Source organism: Hyaena hyaena, unplaced genomic scaffold (genome assembly GCF_003009895.1).
Source record: "Hyaena hyaena isolate Hyena2069 unplaced genomic scaffold, ASM300989v1 scaffold_131, whole genome shotgun sequence".
NCBI lineage: Eukaryota > Metazoa > Chordata > Mammalia > Carnivora > Hyaenidae > Hyaena > Hyaena hyaena.
In genome coordinates this window covers 1,726,701-1,750,820 of record NW_024080761.1, presented here as the reverse complement: position 1 = coordinate 1,750,820, position 24,120 = coordinate 1,726,701, and the positions used below count along the sequence as shown (strand labels likewise).

The 24,120-nt window shown below is 44.1% G+C and overlaps 1 protein-coding gene across 5 annotated transcripts in view; it reads right to left on the bottom strand.

Moving 5' to 3' along the window:
• Positions 1-8,517: 8,517 nt before the first annotated feature.
• CSNK2A1 (casein kinase 2 alpha 1) overlaps positions 8,518-24,120 on the bottom strand; it is a 51,143-nt gene continuing 35,540 nt past the window's right edge. For 4 of the 5 annotated variants that reach the window (XM_039237706.1, XM_039237708.1, XM_039237707.1 and 1 more), the window contains exons 4-13: positions 23,825-23,926; positions 23,265-23,315; positions 21,897-21,956; positions 20,338-20,421; positions 16,638-16,748; positions 15,620-15,721; positions 13,939-14,039; positions 13,027-13,175; positions 11,907-11,993; positions 8,518-9,911 (exon numbers count right to left, since the gene is read on the bottom strand). In XM_039237706.1, coding sequence (XP_039093637.1) covers positions 9,796-9,911; positions 11,907-11,993; positions 13,027-13,175; positions 13,939-14,039; positions 15,620-15,721; positions 16,638-16,748; positions 20,338-20,421; positions 21,897-21,956; positions 23,265-23,315; positions 23,825-23,926 — 963 coding nt within the window. In that variant the 3' untranslated portion in view covers positions 8,518-9,795. Of the gene's footprint in view, positions 9,912-11,906; positions 11,994-13,026; positions 13,176-13,938; positions 14,040-15,619; positions 15,722-16,637; positions 16,749-20,337; positions 20,422-21,896; positions 21,957-23,264; positions 23,316-23,525; positions 23,635-23,824; positions 23,927-24,120 lie in introns of those variants that run through there. The other variant, XM_039237710.1, reaches the window with a different exon arrangement.

Below are 24,120 nucleotides of genomic sequence, written 5' to 3'. Positions count from 1 at the left end.
ATGTCCCGTGGGCTCTGTCACCTGCCTGCGCCTATATCAGCCACCGTGGCCGCTACATGATGATCGCTTACCCTGAGTCTCCTGTGCTGCCACGGGGCTGGGGGTGGAACCCTATACAAAACTCTGGGGCTGACAGTGGGCAAGAGGGGGAGAAACCAATTTTAGTGACTGACCTTGGATTTACAACACACCCCTTTAGCCAGGTTGCCTTCAAAGTTCTGCTTTGTGCACAGCATTAAGACCTTACAAAAGTGGATTCCCATTTCCTCCCTTCTCTTCTTCAGGCTGTCATATACTTGAGTCTTTTTTATTACTTTAAATCCCTTCCTTCTCTTCCCCTTCTCCTCCCACTCCCCGCCCCCACCCTGCACTTGCAGAGAACTACTTAACTACATTCTGTCACTAGAGACTGCTTTGCGTTTTCTAGAATTTTTCCATGGATGAACTCAAACAGTATGCACACTTTTGTCTGGCTTTCACTCAGCATCATTATTTCAAAACCGATCCATGTTACTGGATCAGGTTTATTCCTTTTATTGCTCAGTATTTCAGTGTACAGATATACCACCATTCATGTATGTATACATATTTTTTATTTTTACATATGCTATAAATAAATACATACATTCTAAAGGATGGCCAATGAGCCAAGAATGGCTTTAACAATTTTAAGTGATTAGGGGAGAAAAAGTCAAAAGAATTAACATGTAGCACATAAAAATTACATGAAGTCCAAATCTCAGGGTCCACAGTTTCATTGAAAGGCAGCCATGCACATTGCCTATTGTCTAAGACGGATTTCACGTCCCAGCAGTAGTGTTTACAAGAGGTCACGCAAAACCTAAAATATTTAGCCGTGCCTTTACAGGCTTGCCGACCTCTTTAGACTTATTTTAAGGCAATTCAAAAATTTTAAATTTTGCTTTCATTTATTCCATTTCCGGTACTCTGAATTTCACTGTAGGTCCCCATCTCTGCCTGGTTTCATTTTCCTTCTGTCTCAAGGACTTCCTTTAATATTTCTAGAAACAGGTCTTCTGGCAATGTGGTCTCTGTTTTGTTTCCTTAGAAAGGTTTTATTTGTCCTTTTTAAAAAAAAATTTTTTTTAAATATTTTTTAACATTTATCTATTTTTGAGAGACAGAGAGAGACAGAGCAGGAGCGGGGCAGGGTCAGAGAGAGAGGGTGACACAGGATCTGAAGCAGACTCCAGGCTCTGAGCTGTCAGCATAGAGCCTGACGTGGGGCTTCAGCTCAGGGCCTGAGTGGTGAGATGACCTGAAGTCAGACGCTTAACTGACCAAGCCACCCGGGTGCCCGTTTGTCCTTTATTTTCCAAGATATCGTCACTGGGTGTGGGACTCTGGGTTGATAGGTTTTCTTCTTTCAGCACTGGTCACTCATCGTCTTCAGTCTTGCATCATTCGGTAAATTTTAACATCCCCACTAGATCACATGGCATTATTCCTCTGGGCCTTTAAGATTCTTTTTGTTTTAGCATTTTTGATACGCTTAGTGTGTGTAGAGATTTGTTTGGTGTCCTCTGAACTTCCTGGATCGGTGGCTTGGTGTCTGTCCTTAATATTGGCAAATTCTCAACCTTTATCTCTTCCAGTATTTCTTTGCTTGTATGAATTCATTTGGCCTCTTGTGCTCCAACAACCCACCGTGAGAAGGGCAAACCCTGGGTAGCTGCTGCAACTCTGGCGTGGGTCCTGGAAGGAACTGCATGGAGCAAACCAGAGTCCAATAACACAGGAGCCCAGCCCAGCCTTAACCTGAAGCAGAGCTGTTTGGCTGAATCCAGTTTGGATCAGCTGGACTAGAATTATACTTGACCTAGAGATCTGTGTGGAAGAGTTCGTGTTTTTGGTGAAAGGCACAGAGAACAAGAGAGAAAGAAAAAGTCTATCTACGATGACTGGCTAGAAACCTGGAGATTCCTGGCAGCGCAGCTATGGGAAAGGCAGTCCAGGAAGCAAGCTGGGCCAGGAGACCTGGGTTGTGATGCCAGGTGCAGGCCGTGGTAGCTCAAACTTGCTAGGGCCCAGGCTTTTCCCTAACCAGCTCTAGCACCCCTTCCCCTGGGAAGGCTTCCTTGGCCATTCTCTCTGCCCCAAGTGCTCGGGACTCCTTTCTGCAGATGGGAGTTTTTCTGATATTTACCTTAACCTCACCTCGCAGAGGCAACTACACCTCGTATTTTGCTTTCTTCCAATTTTTTTTCTCTTAGAGCCAGTCTGTTTCAGTTTCTACCTTGAAAGGCCCCGAGGTGGTCTCCTGTCTCCCTGGGGGCGCTCAAACTCTACCCACTAGCTTCAGTGGTCCATCTGTCTCCATGCCTGGTTATCTTGGGGGTCACTGTGACTTCAGGATCCACTTACCTTCAGAATGAATTCTGCCTTCCCTTCTGCCACCTGGGAATTTTCATTTCTTTCCTTGAAATTGGCTGTGTATTTGAAAGTAAATTGTTATTTTCGTCAGCATCTTCACATATTTAGAGCAAGAGGGAGGTGGTTATCTGAGTTGGCTTGGTCTACCGTGTGGCTTGGCCATGTGATTTTTCCGGAAACATTTTTTTAAAAATACAGTTGCCCCATTTCCACAGTTTTGTTTCTCACTTTTCTATTTTACAAGAACACATTTCCCCTTGGGCTTATGTACTCCTCTCTTTCAATCTCCATTGTTTAGCACAGGGCCAGGCTGACGAACACCAACTAATGTCTGTTGAAGGGCTTCTCCTATGAACAAATGAAGTCTAGAAAGACTACTCAATGAGGGGAATGTGTAAAGGACCCTGGGCTGAGGGGGACAGAGCTGAGTGGGGGAGCAGAGGACGGAAGAAGGTATGCATCAGAGTGCGGACAGCTGTGGGTATGTAAGCTTCTTCATCGGAAATTCACCATGAAGTTCCCAGAACTGTTCGTACAGAAAGGAGCAGGGTCCTCCCTTTCTAGCGAAGTCTACAGATCTGTAGCCGAGACTGACTCACGGGGTGAGACCAGGAAGCCATTTACCAGCTGCTGCTTTTCCTTTTGCTCATTGGAGAAGACAGGAAAACTCTGGCAAAGTGGGTGATGCAAGAATGAAGTTGACTCAGAAATACCCAATCCCCCCAGGAATTTCTCCAAGGAATGGATTGGCCACTTCAGAAACTCCCATCTGGAGACATTACACCGAGACCACGAATCCCTAGAGATTATCATGGCCACAGGGAGGCAAATCCACACTGAAATCTGCTATAGTGCAAGGTTATTTAGCTTTCAGAAGATCAATGAAATATTCAAAGGAGACAGAGTGATACAATCTTAGAGGGAATGAGTGAGATGGGGTGGGCACAGACAAAGTCATGCTGGTCGACATGCTAATTAGAAACTTGACTTACATTGTTAAAAATCTGTCACATGTAAGGCATGGATGTTTTTCCCCTTTTTTAATGTTTATTTTATTTTGAGAGAGAGAGAGAGATGGAGCATGAACAGGGGAAGGGGAGAGAGAGACGCACATAGAATCTGAAGCAGGCTCCAGGCTCCGAGCTGTCAGCACAGAGCCCGACATGGGGCTTGAACTCATGAGCCGTGAGATCATGACCTGAGGTGAAGTCAGATGCGTAACCAAGTGAGCCACCCAGGAGCTCTGGATTTTTTTTTTTTTCTCTTAAAGAAGACACTTTACGACCACCTACTGTGAAACTGTAGGAATGAATGCGCAAATCTACGGCCTCCCTCCACGTGTGACATCGTCTTTCTGCACAACTGTACAAATACAGAGCGGAGGGGCGCCTGGGTGGCTCAGTCAGTTAAGCATCCAACTTCGGCTCAGGTCATGATCTCATGGTTCGTGGGTTTGAGCTTTGCGTCGGGCTCTGTGCTGACAGCTCAGAGTCTGGAGCTTGCTTCAGATTCTGTGTCTCCCTCTCTCTTTGACCCTTCCCTGCTCACGCTGTCTCTCTCAGAAATAAATAAAACACTTAAAAAAATTAAAAACAAAACCAAATTGAGTGGAAACGAGCATTTAGTCCACCTGCAGCGTATGCTAGGCACTTTCTAAACGCTCATGGTTGAATCTGAACCACCACCCTATGGAACAGGTATTTAGACCTTAATTTTACAGATGGAGAAAACATTGGGACTGCTGGTGCAGAGAGGAGGAAATGATCAGGAAATAAAGGGCAAAGGGGCTTCGTCTGTATTGGTAATGCAGACTTAACCTGAACAGTAGGCTCACGGGTGTGTTATAGCTTCTTTGTAACTGGCACAGGTCCAAAATGTTTTGATAATTTAAATCCCTCGTGAAGATTCAGAGAGATTAAGTAACTGCCCCCAAACCATACACCCAGGCAGAACAGCTTGGAACCAGGGCCTGTGCAGTTCTACTTGGCTACTTCTCTGACGTGGTTCACTTTAGCAGAGGATCACAGTGAGGTATGAAATCTAGAAAAGTCCTTGAACACATGAAGATCGACTCCAGAACCAGACTATCACATGAGACCCTCTGTACATCTATTTTACATGGAGAACAGCCTGAATTTCCTATTACTATATACGAGTGGTGGAAAGCAGGACTAGGTTTGCATGGAGGTCTACTAAATTGGTGAGGTTCACTGCTTAGTCTTTGGCCACTTATGATTTCACCAAGGCCTCATGAAATGAACGTTTTCTTGTCGTGTTAGTTCAGTCTGGCCTGTGGCTTATAATTACAGCCACAAACTTAAGGGCAAGATTCTTCTGATCTTGAGATACTCTTTCTGCAATACTACTTTCATTACTTCCTGTGTGTGTGTGTGCGCTCGCACACGTGTCTGGTGGGGTGTGGGTGTGGGAAAGTGGAGGTGGGAGCCGAGCCGAGCTCACTAATTCCATTTAGTGAGCATCTGGTATAAGCCTGGTCTGTGCTAAGCGTTTTCCTTGTGCTACTCTATCCAACCTCTCCAATCCTCAGGGATACTGGGCGTACTTTCTGAAAAGTGTTTGAGGATGCACGGATTAGTAAGACATACAAGGTCAGCCGGGAGTGTACATGCAGGTGGAGAGAGACCAACAATACAATAAAAGTTCAGATGTAACAAGGCAGATGGGCAAGGGGACAGTGATGGCAGCGGGGGAAGCAGGCTGAGGGGACGGGAGATGGGGCAGAACATCTGCTCAGACTAAGGTTTTTAGACTCGTTTTTCTGAGGAGGGAACCGGGGACTACTCTACTTCAAAGTCTTTGGTTAACGTTTTCCCTAAGCAGGAAAAGGCCCCAGGAGACACCCTCTCTAGCAAGAAGGTCGCCAGGGACAGTCAGCACAGTCCCTATGGCTTAGGCACAAGGGAGGAGGGGAGTACTGGGGGTAGGCAAGGCCTCGGCTGCACAATGACCCAACCCAGCCCTGGTCTCGGGAGAGAATCCGCTGCTGGGAATCTGGAGGCAGGGGTGAACAGCTAGATTTTTCCAGATGTCCAACAGTCAGTTCTGTGTGTGTGTGTTTGTGTGTTTTTTAATTTTTAAATGCTTTATTTCTGGGAGAGAGAGAGAGAGAAAGAGACAGCGACAGCGTGAGCAGGGGAGGGTCAGAGAGAGAGGGAGACACAGAATCTGAAACAGGCTCCAGGCTCTGAGCTGTCAGCACAGAGCCCGACATGGGGCTTGAACCCACAAACCATGAGATCATGGCCTGAGCCAAAGCAGGACGCTTAACCGACTGAGCCACCCAGGCCAGTTCTAATTATAACCGCACCTGACAACAGGTGAGGCAGGATGAGATTTAAAGACTGAGGGGAAATGAAAATCCCTCAATCTGTCAACCAGGCTCCAGTTTTCTCAACTATTTCAGGACTATGGTAATTAGCCGTGCTCTGAAGACAATTTTAAAAAATAGATTGCTCTGACTCTAACAGGCCCACTCCAGCAATTTAGTCTTCCTGTCTCCTGTATAAAATGGAAATAAATTCATGAAATCAAGTTCGGGAAAATAAAGTTCATGCGAGTTAGACATTTCAGATACAAGGTTATTACACAACAGTTCCTTTCACCCAAAGCACACATTTCAACTCCTGATATTAGTAACATGTGGATGTCATCAGATGGTATGAGGTGAACATTAAGAGGAAACGACAAGTTTCGGATCACAGCATTTCCTCTGATTTCAATTCGTTAAAACTGAGGGAGATCAAATGGCACTTCAAACACAGTCTTGCAGAATTTACTCATTTGGCACTGATAAGTAAGTAAACTAAATGTCACCTCTTTGACCTGCTCTTGGGAGTAGTTTCTGCTTCAGCTGCCAAAGGGTCCTGTGAGCTCACCACCACATCTTCATTCCAGGCCCCCAGGCTGCGAGTTGCTCCGGGGCTGAGGTCCCTCCGAGGCCGACCTTTCACAGGGCTTCCCGCCAGTCAGAGACGTCTCCGTGGACCTTTTTATTTACACATCACTCAAACTTTCTAAAATTGGTGTCACAGCCGCAAAGGAACTCTGAAGACGCGTCACCCACCCTCGCCCTGACTGAGCACACACAGAGGCCCCGGGAGGCCCCAAGGACGGATAGTACGGTGAGTCACTTGCAAAGTCAGGACCGGGGACCGAGCCTCCATACACACCAGGAGGCCAGGGAAATTAGGTTCATCGAGGGCGTAACAGGTGCCAGATACTTGGCATTTACTCTCATTCAGTCCCGAGGAAGCAGTGGCCCCATTTTATAGATGATGAAACAGATTGAGAAGTTAAGAAACTTTTGCCAAGCGGCCAAGTACGGGACGAGGACAAGAATGAAGCCAGTCCTGTTTAGCAACAGCTTCATGCTCTCTGTACTGAAATCTTGAGGTCAAAACTCTCCAGACGTCAGTGCTCCTCAACGAATCTTAATTCATCCCATTTCACATCTCCATCAACCCAGTATTAAATTCAAAACACACGAGAACTGAGCCACCTATCACAGACGGTGTCGGTGTGGAGAAGCATACTGCTCAGGCTGCAGGGACATTTCATTTGTTTAAATGTTTTTATTTAAAAAAAAAAAAAAAATTAAAGACCTTCATGGCACAACTTCTTCCCAGCACAGTTATTATGTTTTAGTCATACCAATTACAATACAATTACAACCAATAAATCAAGGGGACGAGGGGGAGCTTCTGACTTCAAACTTAAAAAAAAAGGGGGGGGCCACTTCAAACAAAGTTAAAAATTACTTAAAAAACCTTTCAGAGGAATTGCCAACACAGCTGTCATATACTGGCACTGCGCTTCCTGCCCTCAAGGCACCACAGACACAGGCAGTGCTGAGAAATAGTGTCCCAGTACCCGGTGTACAGATGAGGTAATTTACAACAACACAGAAGTTGTTACTCTGCAAACCCTCGCCCCCCACCCCCACCCACCCAACTGGGTCTTCTGTTTTTCATGCTTCTGCAGTGACTCCTTAAGTAGCATTTTAAAAACTTCTATTTATTTTAAAAGGCTCTCGGGTGGCATTTCAGAGTCCTCTGCATTCACCTTCCATCTCTCGCAAGGCCTGATGCGTGTTGGGAGGTCCAGCCATCTGCGGCCCCCACACCAGCCTCGGCCACTAGATTCTCTGAGCTACAAGGGTGGGATGCGAAGTCTCGATTTACAACCCTCCTCCCCAGCGCAAAAGAAAGAATTCATCAGTCATAAATGTCCTGTTCCAATCACAATCCAGTGCAAACGTAATCACAAATTGCATCTCTGGCACATCCGGTGCTTTTAGCTTCTGCACAAAGTCAACATGGTAACCCCCACAGCATTCTAGGGCATAAAAGGGTCAAGAACAATAAATACCCACTGTAAGTGGCCACAAGAAAGAAACTACCCTGCCACACAGTCAGAATGTTTTCCCCATGGTTGAGAAGCATTATAAAAGGAGGCTTTCGCTTCCTCCGAAGTTTATCATTATATTCACGAAAGCCACCACCTTGATAAAGTTACTAGAGCCAAGATGGGTTATAAAGTTAGATATGTTCATTAAATTCAACTCCTGAAACAATTATGTTTGTCTATGGCGCCCAGGCGAGAAAGGCTTATGATCTATAAAGGTAGGAGAAAGGGGAACTAAGACTTTAGGCCTTAAAATATGTTGGAAGAATTGTTCCTAGTTCCCACAAGCAGCTACTATAATGAAAGAACAGGAGAAAATACAGAGCTGATGGTTTTGCTATTGTGCTTAAAAAACTAGGCTTCCTCAGTGAAGCACCTGATAAACTTAGGTGGTTGGATTACAGTGGAAAATCCACTTTACACACACACAAACACACAAAAACTGGCGACTTTTCCATCCCCAATCCCTGCACTGCTGAGACACAAAATGAGTTTTATGGCAAAGGATCCTTAATCCCCAGAGACGCTTTGGCTTGTGGTGCTTTTTTAAGGCCTCTCTGCCCTGCCCGATACCATGGGTCGAATGAGGGGTGTATAAAAATGGGGGCCTTGGGAAGCCTCCACGGTACAGGGCTGCAGGCCCCTCAGATGTGAACGTGAGACACCCACCCAGCGAGACCTTTACACAGGGAACTTAAATCTAACCTTGATAAATAAAACCAAACGTTTATTTACACCAAAGAATTCCAACACTGGATCTTTCACATATGAAGGATAAAGTATTATATATATACACACAGCAAGGGGAGGCAGGGCTGTAACAAGAGAGTTGATAATTTTCCCACAATTACAGGTCTACCATTTCAGTTTCACTGGAGATAGTGGCTCTGCTTCTACCTCTCAGAGACATTTACAAGACCGAGGGGCAGGTCTTCGCACTGGATGGCATGTGAAGGAAGGGGGAGAAAGGAAGAAAAGAAGCTAGGAAGCAGAAAATGAAACTCGGTGTGGCCACATCTTCCATTAGCTCTGAAAGAGTTGCGAGCGTGAAACCTACACAGACAACGTTTGTTTCTTTTGTAAAAAGCAATAAATTAAGCCCAGTAACTAACTGAATTCAAAATGGCCAAGTCAGAGAAGACTGGGAAAGATTTTGCCTCCCCCTCCCACCAGCTCCAGAGCATGTGGGGAGATGAAAGGGGAGGGGGACCAAGGTAAGGAGATGGGGAGGGAAGGCATTAAAAATTTTAAACTAAACTGAAACTAGGGGTCTGAGTGAGTTGGATTTGCGGCTAGATTAATAAGACATGATTCAGATTGAGGTTTTCAGGACCTATCTGCACTTTGGGTAGATTTTCAGCATCTCAATGAAACTAAGACATAACTTCCACTAGATTCACCAGGACAACCCCACTGAAGCACTTGGAATAAAGCGGTAAAAGTGACCAGCAGCACAACGCTCTTGTCGGTTGGGTCCCTTCCTCCTTCCTTCCCACCTCCCTCGGAGAAGCTACATTTTTGTAATCTCTGGAGAAGAGCATGAGATATAAATCCCCCAAAGTGTGGGGTGGTGGGGGAGCAATGGTGGACATGGGAAGAGATCTCCACCCAAACGCAGCAGCCGGGATTGAGGCTGGGTCATCTTTGTTCTTAAGTGATGAGAAATTAAATTTAAAAGGGGGGGGAGGGAAACGATTTTGTCTGTGAAATATTCCACCTGCGGGTAATTTTTCAGGGAATCCCCTGAGTTATGAAAAGTTCGAGTTAAAAAAAAGAAGAAAGGAAAAAAAAAGAAAAAAAAAAGAAAATCAGCCTATTATAATTTTTTTTTATGACTGAACTACTATAAATCCACAAGCAACGGTTCAGACACGGTGCTTCTGAAGTACTTCACCCCTCCCCGCCAGGCGCAAGCTGCATCAAGGAGAGCGTCGACTCCCCCACCTCTGCTTAGGCATCAGGAGACAGGAGGGGCCGCTACTGCTGAGCGCCCGCGGCAGCTGGAACGGGCATCCCGAGGGGGTTGGCGGCAGCAATCACTGGCGAGCCTGCCAGAGGTCCAAGGGGTGAAGGGGTTGGCACTGAAGAAATCCCTAGAAGAAAACAGCTAACTGTGAGCGAGACCCCAACTATGGAGGTGTAAGTCACCAGGTTGTCACAGTACCTGTTTCAAAAAGTGATACAACAGTTATTCCCTCCCTCTTTCTCTTTTTGAAGCCGGCTCTCCACCCAATGTGGGGCCTGAACTTAAGACCCCGAGATCAAGAGTCGCAGGCTCTTCCCACTGAGCCAGCTGGGTGCCCTGGTATTTCTTTTTTTTTTTCCTGAAGGCCTCAACAAGCCAGGTTTTTACAAATGAAATCTAATTTCAAACTAAAATTAATTTCTAATCAATTGAGGAGACAGGTAAAGAACTCTAAGCTTGGGGAGTTTAGGCAGTTTGTACAAAGTACACGGCTAGTTAGCAGCAACTGCCCTAGAGTTAAAACGGAGGCCCCTCTCCAGGGCAGTGCCTTCCAACCACACACTCTGCCCTATGATCTCTGTCGACAGGGTGGTCGCTACCTACAAGTGGCTGATGGGGACTTCCAATCTGGCTAGTGCAACTAAGGAACTGGGCTTTAAATTTCGTTCAATTTTAACTAATTTAAGTAGCCGCGTGTGGCCAGTCACGGCCCGACTTGAGTAGCATGAGGGCAGAGCCAGGGCTCCTGCGTCCTGGAATCACGCTGCCTAGTTAGCAGGCAGCTTTCAAAACTACCCAGCAGCTTTCAAAACCAGCCAAGTCATGTTCAGTGCAGAAATGCTAAAATAGTGTTTTAGAATTTATTTCCATTTGGTTTCTTCCACTCATCTAATGACCAGAATTACCTGTTAAGTTGCCCTCCTCAATCATCCAGTTAATTTTCAAATTGTTATATATGTACTTCTGAACAGGTAATAAATTTTCACAGTTCAACATACCAAAAGTGCAGAAGAGTATGTAGTGAAAAATTCCTGTTACCCTTTTGCTTGGCCAACTTATGGTACCATTTTTGGGGTATATCCTTCCAGAAATATTTTACGCACATATGTGAATATAATTATATAAGAATGCGCATATAAAAATCACATATAAAAATGTGATTATATACTCTTGCCCACTCCTGGTCTTAGACATGGTGCTGCACCTTGTTTTTCTCATTCTACATTATTATTTTGGAGCTGGAGGTATAAAACACGAAACACTTATTCTTCTCTCTGGCCATATAGCTTCCACCGAATGGATGTCCCATAATTCAAGTAGCCAGTTTCCTACTGAGAGCTGGAAGGTTTGCAGTTACAAATAAGGCTACAAACAGCAGCCGTGGATTTGGATGTACATCATTTCACCCAGAGGCAAGACACCTTGAGGACAGGTTCTAGAAGGCAGCTGCTTCTTTAAAGAAAGAATTGTGACAACAATTCTTTGAGGGTGTCTGACTACATGTCCTGACTACAAATACACCCATATGGATGTTACCTGCATGTAGAATTCTCAGGGGATGAGCCTATTGTCTCTTTTATAGCAGGAGCGTGTATTCTATACACAAACTCGCTTTAAATCAAGAAGACTCAACAATAATGAAAAATCATTTCATACAAGCCTTTGCAGTTTGTGAGGCACATGGCAGATGCTCTGGGAAACAAGTGGACAACTATTCTTACGCACATCTCTATCTACACACCTTCGGCCGCCCCCTATTTCTCAATCTTGTTTCTGAGGATCACGCAACTACTGTCACTCTAAACTGTGAGATCAAGGCATGTCCTCTGACTCTTCATAGTTTGCTGGGACTTCCAAGCCTCTCTGTGAGAAACTTTCAGGGCTCTGGCCTAGAAGAGACTGTTGATACCCTACTCAAGGCAGTGTCACTAAAATCACCAGGTGTCAAAAAGCATTCTGAACCCTGGTAAGGAGACCACACAGGTCAGTATTGTCAAGAAGATGAACATGATAGGAAAGAAGGGCCACAAGAAATCAGGCCACAAAGAGGAAGCAAAACTAAAAATAACTGATTTCTACTCCCCCACCCCCACCCTGTGCCACAAGTTACCAGCGAACTGACCTGACATCATATTGGCGCTGCTGACAGGCGTACTGCCCCCCGGCATGCTAGACGAGCCCATTCGAGCCTGGTCCTTCACAACAGTATCTAGAAAAAACCAAAAGGGTTAAGTTCTGTTACACTTGAAGGTAATGGTGTGAGGCCTTAAAGCAGCCATCCTCATTCTCTGTATTTTACTTATAGTTTACGTTATTCCCGGAACAAAGTAAAGTGGCAAGAACGTTCGCCATGAATTAGACAAGTAGCATAAAACAGGAGCAGCTTTCCTGTCACACTGCGGGTAAAGGCCAACTCTTAAACCAAATGGGAGGGAGATGTGGTAATTATCCACAGCAGAGCTAATTTAGAACACAAATGTTCTTGTCAGGTTTTAATGAGACAATACACTCTAACCTGGCCGGGACGGTAACCCTGTGTCAGTGAAGAGCTGTTACTGCGCTCCAGAGCCCGGCCGGCCAAGCACGGTGCTGCCCAGTGGGCCAAAGCCGCAGGTCTGTGCAGGCTGATGCTACTATCACAGACTCACTCTCCATCTCAATCAGCCTGGCAGTTTGCTTCTGGCACGGAAGAGCGGGCAAGGCTGTCATCAATTCCCTGTAAAACCATCCCACCAGCCCCCAAGGAGCGACCCAACGCTGAGGCTAACGTCACAGTGAGGACGGGGTGGGACCAGTGGCATTTTCGCTCAGGACGGCACCGTCAGCTATGCTCACGGACCTAGGTCACAATGTTCACAGAGTAAGATGCTAAGCTTCCTGGGCTCTCTCCAGCGAAGGAGGACCACATAAGGATAGAGCAAGGCCGCCGTTCTAGCGCGGCCACCCCAGACCAGCCACCGAGAAACATCCCCCACGTGGGAAGAAAGCAGTTTGTTCAGGAGCGATCACGTGTCACGCTGCCTGTTAAACAACCACAGTCCTCCCAGGGCAGCTGCCGTCACCGTTCCCAGCGGAAAACACCGAGGTTCACCGGGAGCGAGGGACTTGACGGCAAGCTAAAGGCAGTTGGGTTTTCAATTCCGTTGGGCCCAGAGCTTTCTCCACAACATCTATTCTCCTCTGCCTCGTACAGTGTGCTGGGTGGGCCTGCACATGCTCTGTGGACCGGACACTGGACTCACAGAAATAGGGGTGCTCCATGGCTTCTCTTGCGGTAAGCCGTGACTGGTGGTCATATCGCAGCAGCTTGTCCAAGAAATCCAAGGCCTCGGGGCTGACAAGGTGCTGGTTTTCACTGTGGACAAAGCGTTCCCATCGCTTACGGGAGTGTCTGTAGAGCCAAAGTGGGAATGAGACACAGACCGAGGGGCACGGAAGCCCAACATTTTACTCCTACATTTTCTCTAGTGGCTAGGAGCCCAGCCGATCGCAAAGAGAGATCAGGACTCAAGAGAGTAGGTCAGGCACCACTCTGCCACTAGGGAGACAACAAAGCTAATTGGAGAGACTGGAAATAGCAGTGTTGCAGAGAAGGGAAATCTGGGTCCTCACAATTCTACACAACATAATTCAGGTTACTTCACAGGATTAAGGGCTCCTGTCCTGTGTAGCAAAGAGATCAGGTGGCTGGGCCAACCAGGCCTCCCCGCCCCCCCCCAACGGCGATTCCTGGCATCTCTGCCACTTGGCCAGCAGAAGCCTTTTTTCATCAGGCAAGTCCACCTCCTCCAGTGAAATGGTTAATGAATTCATATTGTGTCTAATTCCTAATGTTGGCATTCACTGTCTGCAAATCAGTCTTGAAGCCTGCATTTCCTATTTCTATTTCTCCTTTAAGGATGGTTTTGTCATTTGGAGAAACAAGCTAAATCAAGAGATTTTGGTTTTTGACCCCTAACATTCATTCACTTGACAGGAATCTGCAACCATAATCTCCACACACTCAAGACTCCTGGTAAGTGAAATCTGGGAAACACACTATTTGGTGGAATCCTCTACGAAAGGGCTGCTCAGGCAGCACCCTGCACGGCCAGACCACCGACACACTCGCAGTGCTGGCAAAGAAAACTTAACTATTCTGTTTTATGACTTACCTGCCCAAGATATCATTGAAACGTGGATCTAATTCAATGTTGTATTTGTCAATATAGTCATATAAATCTTCTGTCCCCAGAACCTTGGCTATCCTCACCAACTAGGATTGAAGAGACACAAAAACTCACACCACAAACACATCACATAATTAAATCAACCAGCTGTAACTGAATTAACAGAAAAGGGTCACCATGGCTACAGGTAGGCATGCTAACTTCTCACAATATATTTCAAATTTCTTTGCGTGGCAAGAAGGGATTTCTATATAAAATTCCCCAAATCATCATTCAATGTGACGGTGTCAGGGAAAAAAAGCAAAAAAATTTCTTTTTAACGTTTACTCATTTTTGAGAGACACAGAGGAGGGGCAGAGAGAGAGGGAAACACAGAATCTGAAGCAGGCTCCAAGTTCTGAGCTGTCAGCACAGAGCTCGACATGAGGCTTGAACTCACAAACCCGAGGCCATGACCCGAGCCAAAGTTGGGACGCTTACCCAACTGAGCTACCCAGGCGCCCAAGCAAATGGTCTTGTAACTTGCTTCTTCCCCGTTGAAATGTCCCCCCCGGTCAGGCACCGCCCTACCTCAGAGCCCGGCTGAAGACATCCCTCCTTTGGGGAAGCCGCTCTTGTACATGCACACCGCTCACTCCCGCCACAACTGCTTCTTGTACCTGGTCTGATTCTACTCTGACATTTATGACTTAGAACTTATTTCCTTATATGTCCAGTTCCCTTACTGGATAGACCACGAATTGTTTGACAGAAGGGACTTTTTTTCCCCCCTGTATTGTTCGATCCTGCACGGTCCTGACAATAGGGTTACTGATTTTAACTGACTTAAGGTGGTATTCTTTGATTCACTAAAAATGGTCATGTGCTCAAACAAGGGAACAGTACCTTCCACAAGGTCCTAGAATCATTCCAGGTTCTACTGAAAGAAATGGCCCCTTGATCTTTACGGGGAAGTGGAGCTAGTATAAAAAACATCATCTACATTTCTACTGAAAACATCAACTTAACTCGAAAGAGACAAAGAATCACAGAAATGCCACATATAAACGCAACACGTTGGAGGAAACAGCTCTTTAATGAAAGCTTACACTAGGAGATTCTAAGGTAAAGTTCTATTTCTTAAACTAGTATTCTTTTAATTGTATATGCTTTATAAAATAATTTTCAGGGGTGCCTGGGTGGCTCATTCGGTTAAGCATCTGACTCTTGTTTTCGGCTTAGGTCATAAGCTCATGGTTTATGAGTTTGAGCCCTGTGTTGGCCTCTGTGCTGACAGTTTGGAGGCTGCCTGGGATTGTCCCTCTCTTTCTCTGTCCCTCTCCCGCTCACACTCTCAAAATAAATAACTTACACACATTAAAAAAAATAATAATTTACACACACATTTTGCTATAAAGCAATCACTGCAAATTAAGAAGACTAAGAGAAAAACTGATTTCAAAAGGCTCCCAAAACACCAATCTGAAAATCAATGTCAGTTTGGCTGAATAAACAATAAACTGGAAATTACTGTAGGGCCCGGCCTAAGAGATTCTGAATTAGCAGGTCTCAGTGGGGGCCGGTCATGTGTATTTTAGCAAGATCCATAGCAGTTTCTAATGGGTAGGCAGATCTGGCCATCATTAAGTTGGACCAGTGAGTTCCCTAATGGGAACAAAATTATCACCTGATCGTAATTGTCATGTCCATGGAAAAATGGCTCCTTCCGGAAGATCATACTTGCCAGCATACAACCCAAGCTCCACATATCCAAACTATAATCATACATCTGGATTAAAGTAAAAAAAAAAAAAAAATTAGTTATACACAAAATGTCGTCATCTCAAAATGAAATACTGCTCTTTTACTATTAAAAATATATATCACTCCACTGAGTCAAAGTCCAAAAGTTCAAAAACCAGTAACACCTTCATGTATTCCTTTTCAGTCTTTTTTTCTATATACCTGTTCCACCCGTTTCAAAACAATCTGCATGCTATTCGGAATTTCTCTTTTCATCACTTACCTAAAAGATCCCAAACTGTTACCGCCCAAGGTTTTAGTGCATAAATGTTTCAGAATTTAATCTTTAATTTCTCCTACAATGTGTTTTGTTTTTCATCACTATTATAAATAATGCTGTGAAGAATATTATTATGCATAAAATGTGTTTGGGGCTCTGGGTTATAGCCTCAAGATCCCAGAAAAGCCATTTCTAGGACAGAGTTTGAAATTTTCAATGTGTGTGATAAGAACCTGGGAGGAGCAGGCATGAGAGGTGTCCCCAAGGATTTTGTTCCTGTGAGGAGAAAGAAGGCTTTTGTTCTTTTTTGGTAAGGGGAAGGTCTTTAGAATACAATTTAAGAAAATCACAGGAGAACATTTTTGAGTTTATTTTAAGGTTGGTTAAACCTAGCTTACGATTCTCAAACTAGCTCTGGAATTTGACTCGAAAAAGTATCTCTGGTGTACCTTCTCTTCAGTTAGGATCAAAAGCAGATCTATTCATATTCTCCTGACGTTATGAAAATAAAAAAAACAATACAAGTTATGATGGATGAACTGAAATGATTCGTATTTTACATTCATATAAAAGGGACAGCCACATATGTGCATAAATGACCTCCTCAAAAGCACAAATGACATTTCTCACAAATTACGTGCAAAACACAGGACCGAAATTTGATCGGCGCTTCTCTTCTCACCTGATAGTCTACAAGTAGCTCAGGACCTTTGAAGTATCGGGAAGCAACTCTGACATTGTATTCTTGGCCAGGATGGTAAAACTCGGCCAAACCCCAGTCTATTAGTCGTAGCTGAAAGAAAAAAAGGAAAGAATAAACCATGAGTAGTTTTAGCTTTCGTGCTACCCCTCACACTGCCATCAGAATACTCTTAAAAACACTGGCCGTGTCACTACTGCGGCCTTTCCAGTGACTACCTATCTCCTGCATTTAGGACGAAAACCAAACTTCTTAGCTTGGCACACAGGGTTCCCCATTATCTAGTTCCTGTGCCACAGTGGCACTCACAGTTTCTGAAAAACACCATCTACTTTGCACAATACAGACAGATTTTATTTTCTAGTTTTATTTATTTATTTATTTATTTAAATGTTTGTTTATTTTTGAGATAGAGCATGAGCATGGGAGGGGCAGAGACAGAGGGAGATATAGAATCTGAAACAGGCTCCGAGCTATCAGCATAGAGCTGGACTCGGGGCTCGAACCCACAAACCGTGAGATCATGACCTGAGCTGAAGTCAGAGGCTTAACCCTACTGAGCCACCCTTTATTTTTCAGTTTCATAAGTATGCATGCATTTGTGTGTAGTTCTTTGCAATTTGATCACATGTGCAGAGTCATATAGCTTCGAGAAGACACAGAACTGTTTACTCACCACTTATGTCCCTTGTGGTATTCCTTCCCCTCACTTCCCAACCCCCGGGACAACCCCTCTGCTTTCAAGCTCCAATTCTGTCATTTTGAAAAGGGACTCATTAGTGTAATTTTTTGTGACTGCCTTTTTTCACTCAAGATGAGATTCACCAAGTTGGTGCTTTACCACTAGTTCTCCCCCCCCACACACACACCTTTTTAATGATTTTTAAATAATCTTAGGATGCCTGGGTGGCTCAAGTGGTAAGGTATCCAACTTCAGCTCGGGTCATGATCTCGTAGTTCGTGAGCTGGAGCCCCATGTTGGGGTCTGTGTGGACAGCTCAGAGCCTGGAGCCTGCTTGGGATTCTGTGTCTTCCTCTTTCTCTGACCCTTCCCTCCTCATACTGTCTCTCAAAAATAAACATCAAACATGCTTAAAAAAAAAAAAAAGATTTTTAAATAATCTCTACAACTAACATAGGGCTTGAACTTACAACCACGAGCCCAAGAGTCACATGCTCCACTGACTGAGCCAGCCCCAGGAGTCCCTAGTTCTTTCCTTTTTAATGCTGAAGAATACTACTTAGTAATAATACCACATAATGCCACAGTTCAATTACTCATTCACCTACTGAAGGACATTTGGGTTTTTCTCAATTTTGAACTATTACAAATAAAGCCATGTTCGTTCATATATAGGTTTTGGGGTAGACCTAAGATTTTGTTGCTTTGAGATAAATGACTTACTCCTGGACTGTTGGGGAAGCATACATTTAGCTTTTTTTTTTTTTTTTTTTAATATTTTTATTTATTTCTAGGAGAGAGAGAGAGAGAGACAGCGTGAGCAGGGGAGAGTCAGAGAGAGAGGGAGACACAGACTCCAAAATAGGCTCCAGGCTCTGAGCTGGCAGTCAGCACAGAGCCCGACGCGGGGCTCGAACCCACGAACCGCGAGATCATGACCCAAGGGAAAGTCGGACGCTTAACCGACTAAGCCACCCAGGTGCCCCACATTTAGCTTTTTAAGAAGCCAACAAACTAGGGGCACCTGGCTGGCTCACTTGGTTGAGTGGCCGACTTCAGCTCAGGTCATGATCTCGCAGTCTGTGAGTTCAGGCCCCACCTCAGGCTCGCTGCTATCAGTGCAGAGCCTGCTTCAGATCCTCTGTCTCCCTCTCTCTGCCCCTCCCCTGCTTGCACTCTTTCAAAAATAAAATAAATATTAAAAAAAGAAAAGAAACCAACAAACTAAGAAGCAATAGTCTGGCATTTTCCAAAATGGCCATGCCACCCCACATTCCTGCTGGCAATGCATTAGAGATGCAGTTTCTCTGCATCCTTGCCAGCATGTGGTATTGTCACTATTTTTAATTGTTCTAATAGATGTGTAATGAGTTTTTAAAAATTTAAGTGACAGCGTGTCAACCTTCTGCTCAAACCCTGCAAACAAACAAACAACTCTGCATCTTCACAGAAAACCCTGACAATGATCTTTAAGGTTTTAAATGATGTGGTTCTCTATCTCTTTGATCTCATTTTGTCCCCCCCGCCCCACCCATTCATTCTACGTAGATCTATCTGTCCAACATGCCAGGCACATTCTTGCCTCAGGGCCTTTGCACCTGCCATTTCCTCTATCTGGGACACATTTGTTTTTGAGATTACATGGCTGGTTCCCTCCAAGTGTCGTTAAAGTGTCACCTTCCCAACAAAACTTTCCCCTTACAACCTTATTTAAAACCCTAACACCCTCTACGATTCCCTATTCATGATTTCTCTTCCACATCACTATTTTTTTTTTAATGTTTATTTACTTTTGAGATAGAGGACCTCAGCAGGGGAGGGACAAAGAGAGAAGGGAACAGAGGATGTGAAGTGGGTTCTGCACCGATAAACAGTGAGCCTAATGTGGAGCTCGAACTCATGAACCAAACTGTGAGATTATGACCCGAGCCGAGGTCAGATGCTCAACCGTCTGGGCCACCCAGGTGCCCCTCTTCCACATCACAATTAACTTTCTACCCCACCAGACTCCTGCAAATGCAAGCTCCCTACGGACAAGAATTTTTTGTCTATTTGTCTCACACATATATCCCCAGCCTCTAGAACAATACTTATTAAATAGTGTGAGTCTAAAAGAATATTAATTGAATGAATAAATCAACTACGTCCCCACAGTCTACAACACATAGCTATCACTGACTATAAAAGGTGGGCTTGGTCACCCTAAAAAACTTGATGATAAAGCCATGTAGTCAATGCAGCTCTCATTAAAAGCATTTGTACAGCTCAGGGGCCTCATGACCCTTGGCTCTTAAGCAGCGGCATTTTCTGAATATTTTATCTATATCACAACCATGTATACTTAACTCTCACAATAATCTAGTGGTATGCAGAGCAATTATTATTATACCCATTATAAAAGAAAAAGGAGGTAAATGAGGAGTTTCCCAAGAAATTAGTTATTTAACTAATGAAACTAGAAGCCCGCTTCCCTGCCCAAAGCTAATGTTTTGCCTACCAATCTGGTGTATTATTTTTTAATATTTATTTTTGAGACATAGAAAAGCAGAGTGCAAGTGGAGGAGTGTCAGAGAGGGAGAAAGGGAATCCAAAGTAGGCTCGAGGCTCTGAGCTGTCAGCACAGAGTCCGATGTGGGGACCAAAGCCATGCACCATGCATGAGATTATAACCTGAGATGAAGTTGAACGCTTAACCGACTAAGCCACCCAGGCATCGCCCTCCTTTTTAAAAAGTAATTTCTACACCCAACATGGGTCAAGAATTGTGTGCTCCACCTACTGAGCCAGCCAGGCTCAAATCTGTTTCCTTCACAGTATTCTTAGGAATATGAATAGTGATTTCAACATTCTGATTTGTTAATGAGTTCATTCATTCACCAAACATTTATCAAGTGCCTAATAGGCACCAGTGACTGTAACAGATGCCAGGGATAAAGTGTTGAAGATGAGCTGCTAACTCTATCATCTTAATAAATAAGACTGGTCAGTCTATCACTTTACCTTTCTGTGCTCATGATCAATCATGACATTATGGGGCTTCACATCTCTGTGCATAATTCCCATGCTGTGACAATAATCCAGGGCCTGTAAGAGGAAAGGTTAAGAAAGCAAGTGTTAGCCTGCTAAAGAATGGCTTTCTTAAAGTCTACTTTTTCCTCCATAGTTTTCCTTCTAGCCTCACAAAAACCCTGTGAGTCAAGACTAGGACAGTCACTCCCACAAGTACTCTTCAGAGACTTATTCAAGATCCCATAGTCAGGACAACGCACAGCCTCAGAACTTCAAGTTCTGTTCCTACACTGTCATTTCAACATTCTTTCCGTTCAAAAACACCAAAAATGTGTACCAACTGCAACACTTCCAATCTCTCCCCCTTAACCAAAGGACGGATTATTTTCAGAAACACAGGCCCCTCAAAAGAAAATTGGTCTGTTTTACAAATCTTATTCAAAGAACAAGAATCCTCTAGCAGTTAAGAATACACAATACGGGTTGGCAAACCATGGCCCATGGGCCAAATATGGCCTGCTGCCTGTTTTTGTGAATGTTTTATTGGAACACAGCCACACCGATTTGTTTACATATCGTCTCTAGCTGCTTTTGTGTTACCACAGGAGCAGTGTGAGAAAGACCGTATGGCCTACAAAGCCAAAAATTTTACTGTCTGCACCTGTACCTGATTTATAACATCAAATTTGATTTGAAAACCACGTCCAATCTCAAACCAAGGTAAATTGAGAGGCATAACCTTTGGGGTTTGCTAATCCCAGCCTTTAAGCCAGCTGATGTCATTGGTCAAATTCCTGTACTTCCTGAAAGGCAACTTGGGTTCCTATGGTTTCCAGGGCTAGACAAGTATATCCTTAACTTATGAAGTCCTGCTTGTCACAATACTGCACGAGCCAGTGGAAAGATGAAATATCTCTGCTGGAATAGTCTTTTTAGGGTACTACTAAGGTTCAAATGCAGGCCTTACAGCAACCCTCATTTAGTAAGAAACTTTAGCCACCTCTTCTCAATTTTCTTATCTATAGAGATGATCTTAATGCTTACCAGGAGCAAGATAATTGGTGATCCCACATTAGAAATCAAAGTACACACTAAATCAGCAATCTCCGAGCAGAGATTGACATAATCCTGAGGACAATGACCCTCTGAGGGCTGAGTTAGTTTACTGTTTTACTGTTGAATTTTAAGTAAAAGAAAGTATACCACAAGCCAGCATATCAGAAGTTATTTTTGTACATTTTGACAATTTAACTGTAACTTTCATAGGAGTATGATGGAAGATTATAAATATTTTTTAAAGGGGTCCCAGCTCACTTCCAAGTACCCTTTCCAAAGCATTCTAAATTACATTCTTACTAGACTCATTCCATAACGTTTACATTAGCACAAGGGCTCTGATGCTACTAACTTACTAATCACTTATATGAATACGAGGCCCCTTCTTTCAACATACTTTCCAAAGTTAATTCACTGGCTTTTCCACAATTAATTGGACCATTTAATACAAGGAAGAGAAAACTAGAGATATTTAGTATCCCAGGTTCCCTTACCTTCAGAATCTCATACATGTAAAATCGAATATCATAGTCTGTTAACGTCTGGTACAATTGCTGTTAAAGACAAATGCAATATTTGAGCCATGAAATAATGTTGATAGGAAAGCAATTTCTTATCTTTGTCTGTAGTAATTCAAACCAAGACTTGGCTCGTTTGGTACAATTCTAGATCTGTCTGTTCATCAGTCTTTACTTCTCCAACATTTGCTTTTTAAAAGAGATACTTTTAACTCTATACATAAGAGTGAAGATTTACTGAAACCTGTATTGCTTAAGCTATAACCGACTGTTGGGAACGTACCAATTTATATGTGCAACATGCATTGATAATACACATTTACAGTTTAGTCTGCTTTTCATTTACCTCCAGACCTTCTCATCCAAGGCATTCCGGCACATATACACCCTCCTTAGGGGGGAACTAACCCACCTTTGAGGTACGTAGCTATACAGGCACTGTGGATCACCAGTGAGTGTGCAAGATGGTTTGCTGCCAAATCTGTCAATTTAACAGAAATATTCCCACCCCAATTTGAAAGTAAACTCTGATCGACTGTTATGTATCCTTGCCAGGTTTCCAGAAGCTGGAGATTTCTTTTTTAATCTATATATCATTCAACTGTGATATCCTGACAGTTTTCCTTTAAGTTATCATTCTGCTCCTAAAATAGTTTTCCTTTTTTCATCCTCCCAGCAAAGGTTCACAGGACTCACCCATTTGCTGATATCTAACATTCTTACTACAAGTACCTTTACAGCTTGTAACCCAAGAGAGTGCCCACATTCCTCTGCTATACTGGAATTGAGAGCTGTTTGAAATAAGGAGGCCACCAGATGGGCTGAAGTCAGAGATCTATCTGTTGTAGAGGTCTGTTTTACACCAGAGTTTATAACACACTTCTCTACCCACCCCTCCTTTTTACGATCTATAGCCCAGAATTTCCGAGGGACCAAGGTATAAGCAGTCCTTGCTTGTACACACACAATGCATTCCTTCTTGAACAAAGTTGTTTTAACGTGAAATGCTCTACGGCCAGATCCTGACTGGACATGTGCTGTGGCCTTTATTAGGTGTGACATCTGTAGAGACTGTCAAATGAATGACAGAGGTGGTGAGAAGTAAATGTACTGGTAATTAAAAAGAGTACAGAACAAACAAAAGAGCAGACTACCAAGATGTGGAAAGTAGAGGCTGCTGGTATAGGACTTTCTTGATCTTAAAAACAGGGGTAAATTATCTTGAGGATAAAAAGCTCTTTTGAAGCATGTTAGGAGGGAGTTCTTCTAATAGTAACATCGCTAAAAGGCTTTCTCTGTGGCCTACCATCCCAGCACCTTGAAATGGTCAGTTATATAATATACCTTGAAGTCTGTGTTGTTTACGTGTTCAAAAACCAAGGCAGGGGTTCGTGACTAGGGGAAAGAAAAAGAAAACACACGTTAGCAACAGCCCCAGCAGCTGCGGTGGGCACAGTTTGCGGACACTACGCGGTGAATTTGGTGGTCCTCGCCTCAGCAGTAGGAACCCTCTATTGCTACAAGCCCTCCCCGCTCTGATCATCACCACACTTAGGTCATTTTTGGGATGGATTTCAAACAGAAGACATGGAGCTGAAGTCTCACCAGGCTCTAGGCAGCCCGACAATGCGCCCATCGCCCATCGGCATCGGACCTGAGTTTGCAAAATGGATTAACACATTTCAGTTTCCAGTGCTATCAGTCTCTTAGCCTAGAAGAATAAGAAATAGTCTGTGGGTGGAGGTCTCTTTGAAAGAAAGACCCAAGCTAGTTAAATGGTATAACTGATTAAGCACTTTTAAAGCAGGACTTAATGGTAGAGGGGGAAATAAAGAGGCCAGTTGTGCTCCGGGTCAAACACCACCTCAGCCCTGGTGGGCCTTGCCAGCGCCTACCATACTCACCACAGGGTCTTTTACAATGTCTGCCAGTGTGATGATATTGGGACCACCTCGTAAATTCTCCAAAATCTTTATTTCACGCTTGATTTTCTTCTTCTTTACTGGCTAAAAGGGTAAAAGTACACCAGTGAAATTATTGCAGAGTATTTCAACATGTACATGTAACACATAAATGGCTGCTTAGGAGCTCTCTGAAGGAAGGATATGCATCTGTCCCATCTCTGAACCCCCTTCTCCTACCCCTGTGCCAGCGATTCTGTGGGTACTGAGCAATCGTGGAACTGAAAGAAAACAAGATT